Raw genomic sequence first — 14,401 nt, 5'->3', positions numbered from 1 at the left:
GAACACAAGGTGACTCATATGCCTTCTCACCTAACTTTCTTCATGGATAGAGTTTTCCTGTTGCCCAAGACTAGCTTTACACATGGTTGCTATTATCTCAAAGAAGTCAAAGAATGTGGTAAATATTACCCACATATAATTTATTAAAAGTTGAGTCAAAGAACAGGTGTTGCTATTGTAGAGATTAATTCTGTAGCTCTTCTGCTTAGACTCATAAATTATGAACTTTCAAGCCCTTCAGCACTAAATCACATATACAGCATCCACACAGATTTATTAAATTTAGGATGAAAAATGAAATGTAATCTATTCATACCTTGCCAGCTGCTCTACCTTCAGTGAACACTCAGAACTGGCATCAGCAAGTATGCCAGGATGCTCATTGGCTGTCTATGTTACAGTTATTTCAACACCTGGGGGGTTTGCAGTTCCTATTTTCCAACAGTTGCAGTTCTGTGCTGTGGGCTTGGCCACAGCACTAGCATTCCACCTCCAGATGGCTACTATTACCACATTATTATTATTTTTTAAACTAATTTTTCAACCCAATTTACCTTTCTCATATGTCATATAACATGGCAATATTGCTTAGATCAAAATGCTTTGCTCTGCTGTTATAGTTACAATAGTACAAAGAATAAACCACTTTAAATGGTACAGTGGATAACTATGCAAGATGCCAGATAGACTTACAATCAAGGTGCAAGCACATTACAGCTGTAAATTCTTTTCATGAAAGAAATTATTGTTTACAATTATAATTTTTTTCTTCTCTGTTCTGTGTCACAAGTTTAAGCTAAATCAAAAAGTGGTATAAGCATCAAAGAGTTTCTATAATAGTTACACAGTGGTCACGTCAACACATACATTAAGAAGCTTTTCCTAATGCGCATTCAATTTAGTACCTCTAATGTGAGATGCTAAACAAATGTGCACTTGGCTGCCTTAATGTAAAATAATGAAATGTGCACAGTTTTTAAGTGACGCTGAATGTGCAATAGCCTGTTTTACTACACATTAGCATAATGGTATTTTTTATGTGATGCTTTAATGCACAGTAAAATAGGCTACTAGACTCTGGGAACTAGGTTTGTTCAATATCAGCAAAAGAAGACTGAGAGGTGACTTGATAGCCACCTACAAGTATGTCAAGCACCAAGATCTAGGGGAGCTACTCTTCAGAAAGGCACCCCCCAGGAAGGATGAGGACCAACAGGCACAAGCTAATTGAGGAAAGATTTAGGTTGGACATTAGGAAAAACTTCTTTTCTTTTAGGGTATCTAGAATCTAGAACACACTCCCAACAGGGGCTGTGCAGTCACCATCCTTGGAGATGTTCAAGAGGAGGCTGGACGAGCACCTCACTGAGCTCTTTTGAGCCCAATAATCTCCTGCTCACGGCAGGGGACCAGACTTGATGATCTTAACAGGTCCCTTCCAGTCCTTTGATTCTATGATTCTACCATTAAAGCACATGTGTAGATGTGCCCAGTGGGCTCAATTCAATATGCATTTAAACCTGCACTGCTTGTGAATCCAGGGTAATTTTCACCCCTGGGGAGATGGTAAGCAGTGGGTCCCTTGACCATATAGCTCTGGGTCTAGTCCTTTACCCAGGGCTGAGTATCACTTTCATGATACTCATCAAATAAATAAGAATTTTAGGTTTAACCAAAAATGAGCCCAAATCCATTGCACTAATGTAGTGACAGGAAATGTATAATTATTTTGTTGTGACATTGAGAATGTTCTGATTCATACTTTGGGAACTGCAACATTTCAATTTTAATGTGCAAGTCATATCACAGGCTAACTGTGAATTTACAAAGTCACATGAGTAGATATAATTCTTGAAATGTTTAAGGGACAGCATTTGGAAAAGGATATTCTGTTTATCATACATGATTTTCACTAATTATAAATAATGCCCTATCTGCAACTATTCCATTAGCAAAATGACCTAACCGACTCTAATGCTACTTACTTAAGCAGTTTCAGTTCCACGTGCAAGGTACTCTAAGCACCTGATTAAACAGCCTGTTTTTAAAAACATAAAACCTAAAATAGTTTTAGAAATAGCACACATTTTCACACCGGCAGATCACAAAACTACTGACTGTGCTTCAAAAATTTTTGCAGGACTTCTGATATTTCCAGCAAAATTATTTACAATACTTAATGGCCAGGTACAATTGGTTAAGACTTCAATATATGGAGATTTACAGAGCGTGTTACTTGTTAGCCCTTCTCTCATTTAGGTCAGAATCCCATTGACCTTTGCTAACATGATTCTACCAACAGCATGCAACAGGGCTATGGTGCTATACGTGCCGCTTACACGATTCAGAACATACAGTCTTAACTGTAAGAACACCTATTTAAAGAAACCCTTTAAGACTATGCATTCAGTCATTCAGCTCTTACTTATTGCTTGTGTACATAATCCTAGTGAATCAGTTACTTGTGTGATTTAGGGGTACAGGATCGGGGAGGGAACAAGTATTTTTTACATATACTCTCTAATATACAATCAATGACCAACAAACACACTCACATTTATCTTGATCAGCTTCCACTCCTTCACTCTCTGTGTCACTTGGCAATATCCAGGGTTGGTGGACAAGCTGAAGTTGTTGTAAGAATTCATCCTGTTATAAACAGATTTCTTTTAGATAAAGTTACTTTGAAACATTGAATAAAAATATAGATGATAGCCAATACTGTGACCACAAGTAGTTGGACAAACCAATCTCAGACCAAACATGTAAATGACTGTGCAAGTTTTGGGATCATTTTCTAAATTTATTTTTTCTTTTCTTCTGGGAAAGTATTATTCCCTGAATTAATACTTTTATAATTCCTGGATCTCATCTCAGAGACATGGTAAAAAAAATTCCGTTAAAAAAATACCATGAATGCCAATGCTCTTTGATTCATAGCACTTCTAGGAATTGTCATATAACAGGAGTTAGAAAAATGCCAATAATGAGGTTTGATTTTGATTCTATTTGTTTCTATGGCAAAAGTCCCATTGATTCCCATACTACAAAGTCAAAGCCCTGTGACCTAATCCAAAACTTAATGAAAGTCAATTAAATTTTGTCCAGAGGCTTTCATGGGGCAGACTTCAATAGGTACAGGATACCTTTGCCTCGTGGTATTGCAAAACCACTGAAATATGGAAATGTTTAAAATCAACAGGGTTAAACTGTTTATAGTAAAAGACAATTGGAAATATGGTTATATATGAACTTTTTAAAGTTAGTTCTAAACATAAAAAATGAAATGGCAACTTTTTTACAATATTCCTGAATTTCAGAGAGTAGTGAGACAATTTAGTAACTGATGTATAGAAATGGTTTTACATTCAACAGCAGTGCAGAATTCTGCGATGCAACACTATGTTTGGAGATGAAGGATTGAGAATATAATTTAAAGGCTGTAAACATCCTAGATCAGGGTTGTCAACCAGGGGTACACGTATCCTCGGAGGTACTTGAAAAAGGAGCTAGGGGGTACGCGCAGACGGGCAGGCAGGGAAGGAGCACCACCACCCACCACCCCGCACTGCCATCTCCCAGGAGCAGGGCCGGGGAGCGGCGAGGGCAGCGGCTTTCTTCTACAGGCCGTACAGGTGCCACCTGGCTGGCTGGACACAGTGGGTGGGAGCTCATACACGGTGGTGGCCACTGCCATCCACCACTCCACTCCACCAGAAGTATACTCCTTAAAAAAGGTTGAAAACCCCTGTCCTACATACTCAGCTCCTACAAAACATGTGCAACTAAGGGAGATTTACCAACCTGAAAATCTGGCTCCACAGATTAAGAATTCACATACGTGAATACTTCACATATGTTAAATCCAATAATCAATTTCAAACTAGAAACCATTGCTTGCTTTACTCAGCTGCCATAAGCTGAAGACAAGACTGACCAGGCAAGACCTAACCTTTTGGGAGTAAATTATTTACTCAGTCAGTAATCCTGTTAAGAAAATGGAAGTTACAACACTAAAAACACTATGTATAGGGCTAAAGGTCCACAGACTTCAGCCCTATGCATGTGTTTTCATTTCAATGAATGTTATTAGTATCAGAATGAAGGCTTTGACTGCAATCATTTGGTTGTGGAGCAGGATTCCTGCAGTATGGGTGCACTGCTGCTATCACATGATTAGGCTGCTCTTTTATCACTTTTGATCATCTGAGTGTTCTTTAATAACCTAACCAATAAGGAAAGAAAAAGAGCAGAGAATTGGTCAAGCAACACTATAAAATGGAATTAAAGCATTCTACTAAAGAGGCATAAAAGTTTATATTCCCATCGCTAGCCATCGATCCTGTGTTAGGGATATGTGGAGTCTAACTGATGCAAAAGCACGGTGATCAAGACACCTTCTCTTATAAATAGAGTTCTTCAGTAAAAATAAGGTTCACATACCTGGTTTTGAAGAAAATCTGAACTGAGGCCTTCTGCACTGATGTATGCATGGGTCTATCATTAAAGAATTGGCCCTTCACATTTTCTCACATATTACTGCCAAATGAATTGCTGCATGAACTTGCTGCCGTGGAAGTGCCACTCAAATAAAACTGCCTAGAGGGATTGTATTATATGCACTTTGATTTTTTTTTTTGTCAACTGAAGCAGCAGGAGCGGCAGAAGAACACCAATGGTGTGTGTTCTGGGGTAGGAAGGCAATGAAAGAAAAGGTCACGAATGCCCTGCTGCCTCACAAAAAAATGTCACGTAGGCTCCATTAGGGAAACTTCAGATAGACTCAAAAGGGCTGATTAAAGACATTAAAAAAAAGCGCATCACTTTAAACTTGGTGGGCTCGCATGCTGAGCCTAGCGCATGCCCAGAAGAGGCATCATGTTAGTTGGATCTGAGTTGCCCAATGCCTATATAGATCAGGTGCTTAAGTGGGGCTTTTTGACACTTTTATCTAATAGCTGATAGCCTGAATCAGCTATTAGATAACGCCCGCTTAAGCACCTAATCTATACAGATGCTGCAGAGCTGAGTCAAAGTAACATGCTGCCTCTTCTGTTAAAGCACATTCTTTGGGGGTTTTCTTAATGTTTGCATGCAGCCAAGGCACCCCAGACATGATGCTGGTAATGTCCTGGATGCAGGCCTGAAAATGGGAGTGAGTGAGCAGTGCATATTGTCAGAGCAGTGATCTCCCTTGCACTGTCTGACATAGTTTAGACATGCCCACATGATTTCTTCTTTCCCAGTCCAACTCAGAGTATTTCCATAGTCCTGCTTTTCTTCTGTGACAAGGGGTAGAGGCAAAGGTTTCCAGTTCATTATACTGGGGGCAGAATCAGCAGACTGTTCAGGTCCATTGAGGGAAATCCCTGTAGTCAATGCTCCATTAAGTACTTCCATTAGTATTAGCAATGCTATCACAAGACAAAGAATGGACCTATCTATAATACTCCAAAATCTGATCATAAGTTTTCATAAAATGGAAAATAAAAAGAGCAAAGAAAACTAAAAAAGAAGCATAAAAGTCTGCTCTGAAACTATGCATGTGAGTTTTCCAAGAGATGCAATACACAGAACAGACTTAGTAATATCTTCCAAAATGTAGTAAAGAAAACCATTTTGGGAAAGAGGAAGTGATCTCATTGCTCTGTCCACCTCATCTTATACAGTAAATGTACAGTAAACACACATACAGTTTCATGAATAAATTCCTTTGTATACAATAAAATTCTGTTCTTCTGGTCAGAGCCTGTGCTGTGTTTCTAAGAGATTTAGCGAAGAGCTTGATGCCCAAGGGGAGGAGGAAGCTATGGTAGCTGTAAGATACATATATCAATGTTGGGCTGTTCCACCCAGTACTAAGAACAGAGTCTCTTCATTTAGGTATAATGTCTTATTCAATAGGAAATTCAAATTAGTTAAGTCTTCCTATTGTAAAGATGCATAGTAAATGACAGGACAACAAATGAAAAGATATTTAACTAGTTTTCAGTTATTTGCATTTATACATTAATTGTAAAAATCCAATGGTTCAAGAAATGAAACTGGAACCAAGCAAGTCAATGGTACTTTCCTCTCACAACAATTGAGAACTATAATTGAGCTATATCAAACTAACAGATCCTGTCCTGAAGAGATAAACAAAATTCAACATTTCTTTGTTAAGTTATATAAAATACAAAGGAAAAGGAAATACTAAATATATATGTGTATGTGGAATATAAATGTATGTGGAAAAAAGATTTAAGACTTGATTTATTAGTCTTATAAAGATGATAAACATATTTCTCTAGGTAATGTATCTTTATTATATTCAGTTTGCCCGTGAACAGACTTGGCAATATAATGCACCTGCTAGAACTGTACATAAAGTAGTATTTATGCCAAGACACAATAATTCCTGTGCACAAAATCTCAGATCATTAGACAACTTGTAATTCTTTTTGATGAGGGTCACAGACCTAAAATCCTGAGCATTTTTTAAAAGTTTAACAGATGACATGTCAAATCTTTGCCAAGTTATTTGAGAATCGTTCTATAACACCATTAAATCATTCCTGGTTTTAATATGATCTCTACTACAAACCCAAGAAAAACTTTTTCTGGATTTTATTTCCTATTAGTTTTTAAAACCTGTATAAGAAATTTACATAAAGCACTAAAATATATTAAGAACACTTCACTGAATTAGTTCATCATTCCATTTAATGATAACATAAGTTGTACTTTTAAATTACAGGACTACACAGTGAATTCTTCAGCTCAGTAAATCATATCCTAACAAGATAATCATGCCAAATAAGGAAACTTTGCTAGAATTTTGCAAATCTACTTTTATCGACTGAGTAATTTTTTTCTTGTTTTCACCAACTTTAAACTAGCTTAACTCCACTGGTTTCAGTAGTTACTCCTGATATACTCCTCCTCTGAAGAAGGAGGTCATCTTTTTTTTTCCTCAGGCTTTCAGCATAGCATCTCATACAGTAAATGTACTGTAGCTGCAGTGCAGTCTTATCTAACAGAAGTTCTATGGCACAAGACTAAAGGGTAATAAATATAACTTTCCTTTCTTTTATGTGGTCCAGGTAGTGAAGTGGGAGTGTGTACAATTACTGTACAAAGCAGTTTACCTTATAAAGTTCAAATTTCTTATAGGTATAATTTAATTTTTTCCCATGTTATCTACACATTCAGAAAAAGCCAGGGTTATTCTTGCCACAAAGTTGCTGCTAGGGATTCCTTACTCATCCTAGACCAGTGGTTTTCAACTTGTAGTCCACAGACCCCTGAAGGTCCACAGACTATTGTCTAAGGGGACTGCAAAAGATAACTATGATGAATCAGAAGTATGTGAATACCTAGACTTACAATTCAAAGGGGCCCACACCTCCATTCAAAATATTTTAGGGGTCTGCACCTCCATTTGAAATTTTTTAGGAGTCTGCAAATTAAGAAAAGTTGAAAACCACTGTCCTAGGCCATCCAAAGCATTGCTTTTTCTTATGTCCTTGTGTCCAAAGAGGCTGATTGGCTCGAAGAAGGCACCCATCGTTCCATTTTAGATAGCTGCCATGGGCAGCATTAGGCTCATTTGCATTTTACTTACAGCAGCAAGAAGCATAATTGGGCAGAGATGCCTTGTGGGTATATTTTGACAGAGGGAGCCAACCTTTTTTGGTAAGTGTGCCACAAATTAAGGCCTTTGCCCTTTCTGTGTGTCATTCCAATTCCCTTCCCCTGTCTGATCTGCCATTCTGCTCTCTGCTGTATCTGCCACTGTACTGTCTGCTGAAGTCTAGAAAGCAGTGGACATAGTCTTTCTAGACTTCGACACCTTCAAAGCCTCCCCAATTTGCCACTTGCCACATGCAAAGGCTGCTTGTGCCACTTGTGGTACATGTACCATAGGTTGGCTATCCGTGCTCCAAGCAACTACAAGCCTAGGCATTAACAGACAGATGAAAGTGTCCCCGAAGCTCTGAGTTTGATGAGTTATGTAAAAGAATGGCAGAGATCTCAGTCCTATCACTAGCCAGGCTCTATCACCCAGCTACTAGGGTTAGAGGATACTGGGTTTTTTTGTCAGCTAGAATAAAAATCTAATGAAGTGAAGCTCCCACTTCCCAGCTATCAGCTATCCCTGGGGTGATTCACAAAGTAATTGCCAGTCATTTGAGACCATGATAAGGCTTGGGGCTAGGCCACTGGCAGTCAATGTTCCAGTGCTCCCAGTGATCAAAGGTAGGCCACAATGTGAGCAGTCAAAGTAGTGAAGGTAGGTAAAAATGTGAAAAAGTAGGCATGTCTACACAAAAGGCTACTTTGCTATAGCAACATGCTAAGTCACTGTAGTAATGTGTTTCCTCTCTGTAGGTCATTGTTATAATAACCATGTGCCACCAGGAAGTACTAAATGATGGCATAGTAACAACAGCGCTTAGGGGCACATGTAGATGTGCGCAGTGTGAGCTAAAGGGAAAAATGCTGGAGTGGCATTCAGGAGCCCTGAGTTTTAATTACAGCTCTGCCACTGGCCTGCTGGATGACCTTGGACAGAAATGAGTAGTTCAGAGAGATGTGCCTGCCAGGATGTTAATCAAGCAGCTGCTAGCAGCATCTAGTGATATATGTTCTACAAAAAAGAGGATGTTTTGCTTAGGTGCTGTTGTTGTGATCCCTGTCTTCTCCCTTAGAAACCTACATAAATTCTAATTTCTAGCAATGAAGCTTATGAGGATGTTCAGAAACACTGGCAAGTATGGGAAAGATTGCTCTCCACCTTCTGCAGGTGTGGAGTCATTTTTGTCTCTGCTTTCTCTCTTCCATAGCACATAATGAAAGGTTTATTAGGATTATAAAAAAGTATCCAATGATAACCTCTGATTTTATTTCATCCTAGAACTCCGTGTAACCAATGCTGATATTTAATTTTTTTCACTACAGAATAATTAGCCTCATTTGACTTATTTTATGCCCTTCTGTCATTTCCAAACACATTTTAAGGCCAATAATGCCTCTCAGAAAACTCATTTGGAAAAAAAAAATAGCACTGCAGACTCTGTGCTAACCAATCTAGTTAAAAGGTGTTCTAAAATTGGTGGTAACATTTCCAAAGTACTTTGTCTTTATTTTCACTGTAGACTAATTATGTAAAACCTATGACTATGTAGGAAACAGCTTTTTTATTCTGTGAATTAGACCAATTTGGAAAGCAGTATTAAACTTTTTAAGTCCTGCTCTACTAGGTCTGTTTTTTTCAGAATGTATGTTTGTATTATTAAAGCTAAAACCTACCAATGGAAAATGTACCTAATTAACACCATAACATGCCAAATATTTGAGTTATTTTTATTGTATAAAGTTAAGCTTGAAAATAATCAGTGCTATGAAAAAGTTAACTCAGAAATTCCTCAAAAATGCTCTTGCTTAATATTTTGTACATAAGCACAGTCTTAGAAACAGTATTGCTCTCAGTAGGCATTAATCCTGCTGTCCATTAACGTAAGTAAACATTCCATTGACCCCACTGGAAATTTAGTTTGCATAACTGCAGGAAGATCACTCCCTAAACACCCAAACCTGAAAATACCTTGTCCCTTTTCTCAAATTTCTAATGCCATATGACTTTAATTTATCTTGGTGTTATATTATTATAAGGTATTGGTGTTTTCATTTAAAGTGAAACACAAACTAAAACACACCCTCAAATTCTAATTTCATAGTATTTATAATCTTAAAACTAGAGGAAAAAACAAAATTAATTTTAAATCTTACTTCTGATATACTGCTTCTCTGAGTGACAGTTCCAACAATGTCTCCACTCATTTGGACAGCTAGCCCTGAAGGAGTTCCAAGGGTCCTCCCCATTTGGCTCTTAGATGTTAAAGACCTGCTTCTTTGCATACTAATGATTCCTTCCTTATTTTCCTGGTTGCTAGGTGTTAGAGGTCGTGACAGCAAACTATTCGGAGTCACAGGTCTGTTTCCTGTTGATGGAGTTGGATGCCTGTTGGTCTGCATGTTGGGAGTCTGAGGCCTACTGTTTGAGATACTGCAGACCTGGGTTCTGCTGTTATTAGGTGGTGATTTATTTCCTTGCAGCTGGAGCTGAATATTTTTCCCAGGTTGGGTTGGCACTTGAGGCCTTGAATTTTGGCTTGGTGTGGCTTGCCGGTTTCCTTGATGATCTGAAGTAACTAAACTAGTAGGTTGACTACTAGGGCTCCTTGACAGCCTTGCTTCTTCCCAGAGTGCTAAGTCCTTTTCAATGTCTGCATGCAGAAAAAGACAACAGTAATATTTACATTGAAAGAACGGACACAATGGTTTGTATTTCTCACTTCTTCATAATTTTCTAATTGATTTCAGGTTTGAGCAAGTGATTCCCAGGCCTCAGGGATAAAACTAGTGTGAAAACTCATTCTTTAAATACTAGTTTTTTGTTTGTTTGATTTATGGTAAAATCAGACATGCCATATTTTTCTGATATGCTTTTCTGTACAAAACTTTTCAATTTATCTTTTCTATCTGGCTTTAAAACCAGTAATATCATCAAACATTCCACCCAAGTTATACCACTGTAACTTCTGTGCAATTATTCTTTTCTATACAAGTGAGCAAGAACAAAATTCTGGATTCTGAGAGACTTTAACTGTAGTGAGGGTGGAACATGAACTTAGTTCAAGGTGTTATTTTTCCTTTTGGCTTCTCTCTTTATATGGGCCAAAAAAACCCTCTATATCCAAACACCCTTAAACTTTACTGCAATTGGAAATTTGACCAAGTCTGGATCCAGATTTGATGGTTCTAGCTTGCAGTTGCACAGGCTTCACTGAATTCAGCCATGGACTAAAACAGAGGTAAGGTAACCCCTGGCATGGGTGTCAGAGCATGGCACATGAAGGAATTTTGCTTGGCACAGGAGTCTCAGAGAAGATGGTGGAGAAAGGACCGGGGCTGCCCTGCTAACAACGAGGATCAGGCCCCTCGTGGCTCCTCAACCATCTGCCCCTGCCAAGATCTTAAAAGTCAAGTTTACGAGAGTTTTGGCACTCTGCCCAAAAATGTTGCTGACCTCTAGTTTAAAACCTAAAGAGTGAATCTGGTCCCTTAAAGGGCGGCATGTCCTCCTCTTTATATAAATCAAACTCCTGAGTGATTTGAATGGAAGTTTACCTTTCTGAAATCTACGTATTAAAGGACAGTTCAGAGTTTATGAAGAATCTGTGCTTCTGAATTCATTTCAGCAAAAACATTTATGCTTCTAATTTTCAGGTGTATAACATCATTTCATTACATACCAGGATTATTAAGATAAGGATAGTTTGGTATGCTTGGAAGGTGACAGTAAAAAATCTTCACAAGTAAAAATGTCAAGAGGGCTGAAGAAGGCATTTACTGATTCATCTAATTTATATCTAACCACTTCTCAATTTCACACCTTGACTGGAAGGTGTCTCTATTTCAGCTTTGCTTTAATAAAGGCAACTCGTTTCCTTTAGAACAAACAGCAGCATGAGCCACCTTTGCAGCTGCTGTAAATCCACACAGCATCATTGACTTCAAGCCCCATGAAATGAACCTGCACAAAACCTTTGTGACAGCAATTAATTGAGGAAAACAGAAATCCTAAAATAAGAATGAATTCTAAACTTACACTATTATAATTTAAAATCTGTTCTCATTCATTTCCATTTGCGTATACTGCATAAAAATGTTTACACTGCTCATTTAATAATTATGAACAACCACTAATAACATCAGCCTGCCGTTTTAAAATTATTCATTTTTACACATTTTTCACATGTAACTTTTTAAAAGAAAAATTAATTAATTAATAGGTCAATTTGTTCATTGTGTGTGTAAAATAATATATTAAAAACATGAAAACACATTATTATTAAAGATGATGATGAATGAACTATATTATTAGTGAAGTCTCAAGTGATATAATCTCCTAACTCTTTAATGATCAAATGTCTTACTACTAGCAAATTTAAAAGGCAATGACTGTTTATATTTCTAGTAGATAGTTGAGGACATTTCTTATTGCTGCTTTAATTTTTATAAAATCTAATTGAAAGACTCACCTCATAAAATCAGCTTGTTTGTTACATTCTGAATAATTACACTTTGTAATTAGTCTTCCATTGAGCTTCTTTTAAAAAAGAAAAATCAATACATATGATTTTGGAATTCATAAGATAACCGATTCAAATCCCTGGGATCAATACACAATAATGCAAGTTTCATAATTTAAACCAAGCCAAGCATTTTTTTTTAATTTAATTAACCTGTATCTATGCAAAATGATTACGGTCTCTTACTTCTTCCTTTGATAATGTGCTGGAAAACTGGAATAACTGGGCACATTTACATGAGACATTCACAGTACAGCTGCTTAATTAGCTCTACAGTAAATCCTCAGTATCTACACAAGCAGCCCTATTAAGCTGCAAGAAACTAATTAACTCTACTGCGGGTTAGTACATATAAATGCAAGTGCTATCATGCAATGGATTTCTTTACTGTGCAGCAACACAGGTGTAGACACTGAAGGCTAGCCCTGCACAGGGGCATCCTTGTGCACTATGCAGCCTTTTCACAGCAAACTAAGCCAGTTCCAGTTGCCAGGCTGACCCTCTGAGCCCCACAACAGCTGGAGCTACTCTGTCATGGCTGCTCAATGTGCTGTGGTCCTGGGTCCATGAAGATGTGTCCGAGAGCAGGGCCGTTCCTAGTGGGGCATGAACTGGGGTGACTACCCCGGGCCCAGTATTTTGGGGGGCCCTGCAGAGCCAGGCAGAGTGGCCATGGCAACTCCACTCCACCACCGCCGGCTTTGCGTCCAGCCGCTTGCTCCCCCCCACCCCGCCTTTCACATCCAGGGCATGCAGGATTGAAACGGGGGTGAGGCCCCGCATAAGTTGATTTGCCCCGGGCTCTGCACCCTGCTTGGGTCGGCTCTGCCCAGAACCAATAAACTCCTGCACAATATGAGCTGGAATTTATTCATTTGAATTAATTTCACGTGTAGATGCACCCAACATATCCTAATAAGAATTCTACGCTGTTTTTTGTAGACATATGTTTCCTTAATTTTAGGCAGTAAATTAGTTTGCAGATAAACTAATGTTTTTTCACATTTCTTTATCTAACTCAGAAGATTTCCACAACAGAAATTTTACAGTCTTATTCCACACATTATCACTTTGATTTTACTTCAACATCAACTTCTCCAGTTAAAAGCATAAACCTCGTTCCATGTTTCCAACATGCTAGCATTATTTGATACATATCAAATGTTGCTACTGGGGCATGACTTAGGATTTTTTTTTAAGAAAACCACCTGTCAACGTCATTTAAGGAAAATAAAATGTGGACAATTGACTGTTACAAGTACTTACATATCAGAAATACCAGACTTAGAGTTTGATTCATAACATATTTACAAGTTTTTTATGTATAGAAAAATTCTTTTTATGATAAAACATATTCTAAAGGGGAAAAGTAACCACAGAATACCTACTCCAAACCAAATTGCCAACTTGGCTGAATTAACTCCCAACAAAAAAACTGCTCAGCCTTCAGGAAATGCCAAGCTGTCCTTAGCCAGCTGTAACTTATGAAAGAAAAATGTTACTAGGCAGTTTGCAGAGACAGAAGAAACTTTGTATCTGCTAAAAATGCTGACTTCACCTCTGCTGAATCAAAGCCAAATTCTACAAGTTTAGGTATAGAAAATAAAGAGAACAGGTAAGATCACATCTATATGAAAAATGTGGGAGACTGGAACAGATTGGTCAAGAAGGCCCACTGCTACAGTACTAAGCTGAGGCCAGCTATAGGGCAAAATATATCAAGACAATTCCACAGTGTAGTGTCAGCTACACTACATGAGGACAGATAAAGTATTTCAGACTACTCTGTTATCAGGTGTGTTACAGTATCAAAGTAAAGAACAAAGAAACTATATGCAATATATCTCTTTGTATAGATATGCACTACAGTTTACCTCCTTCATATGACTGCATGACTGCAAGGAGTTAAATCAAAAGAAACTTTTCAGAAGGAAAACACACTAGAAGTGAAACAAAGATATATTGTAGAGAATACCAAGAGAGCTTGAGGGGACAAAAGAGAAGCTATTAAGTGGGCTATACCCTAGCCTACCTCCATTTTCCAGGCCTGAGTCTAGAAACACAAGAAATACTGAAACTTTAAAGACATTAGCTTTGGAGAAAGAAAGTTGTGTTAGAAATATTATTAAAAATGTATTATCAATAAGTCTTGTTAAAACAGCGCAGCTGTCAGCCCTCCCTGGTGAGAGAACTGGAAGAGCTACTGAGAGCTCTTTGTATTAAGGTATCACTCTCTCTTTGTTTTGCAAAGTTACTATCTC

At 38.0% G+C, this 14,401-nt stretch overlaps 1 protein-coding gene across 4 annotated transcripts in view; it reads right to left on the bottom strand.

The window, feature by feature from the left end:
* The window catches only part of CUNH8orf34 (chromosome unknown C8orf34 homolog), a 289,852-nt gene that overhangs the window by 24,121 nt on the left and 251,330 nt on the right, over window positions 1-14,401 (bottom strand). For all 4 annotated transcript variants that reach the window (XM_019548957.1, XM_019548949.1, XM_019548967.1 and 1 more), the window contains 2 exons: window positions 9,775-10,271; window positions 2,556-2,649 (listed from right to left, as the gene is read on the bottom strand). In XM_019548957.1, coding sequence (XP_019404502.1) covers window positions 2,556-2,649; window positions 9,775-10,271 — 591 coding nt within the window. The remainder of the gene's footprint in view (window positions 1-2,555; window positions 2,650-9,774; window positions 10,272-14,401) is intronic.

Source organism: Crocodylus porosus, unplaced genomic scaffold, assembly GCF_001723895.1.
Source record: "Crocodylus porosus isolate Cpor-Errol unplaced genomic scaffold, CroPor_comp1, whole genome shotgun sequence".
NCBI classification, from domain to species: domain Eukaryota; kingdom Metazoa; phylum Chordata; order Crocodylia; family Crocodylidae; genus Crocodylus; species Crocodylus porosus.
This window is presented reverse-complemented; position numbering and strand designations above follow the sequence as displayed.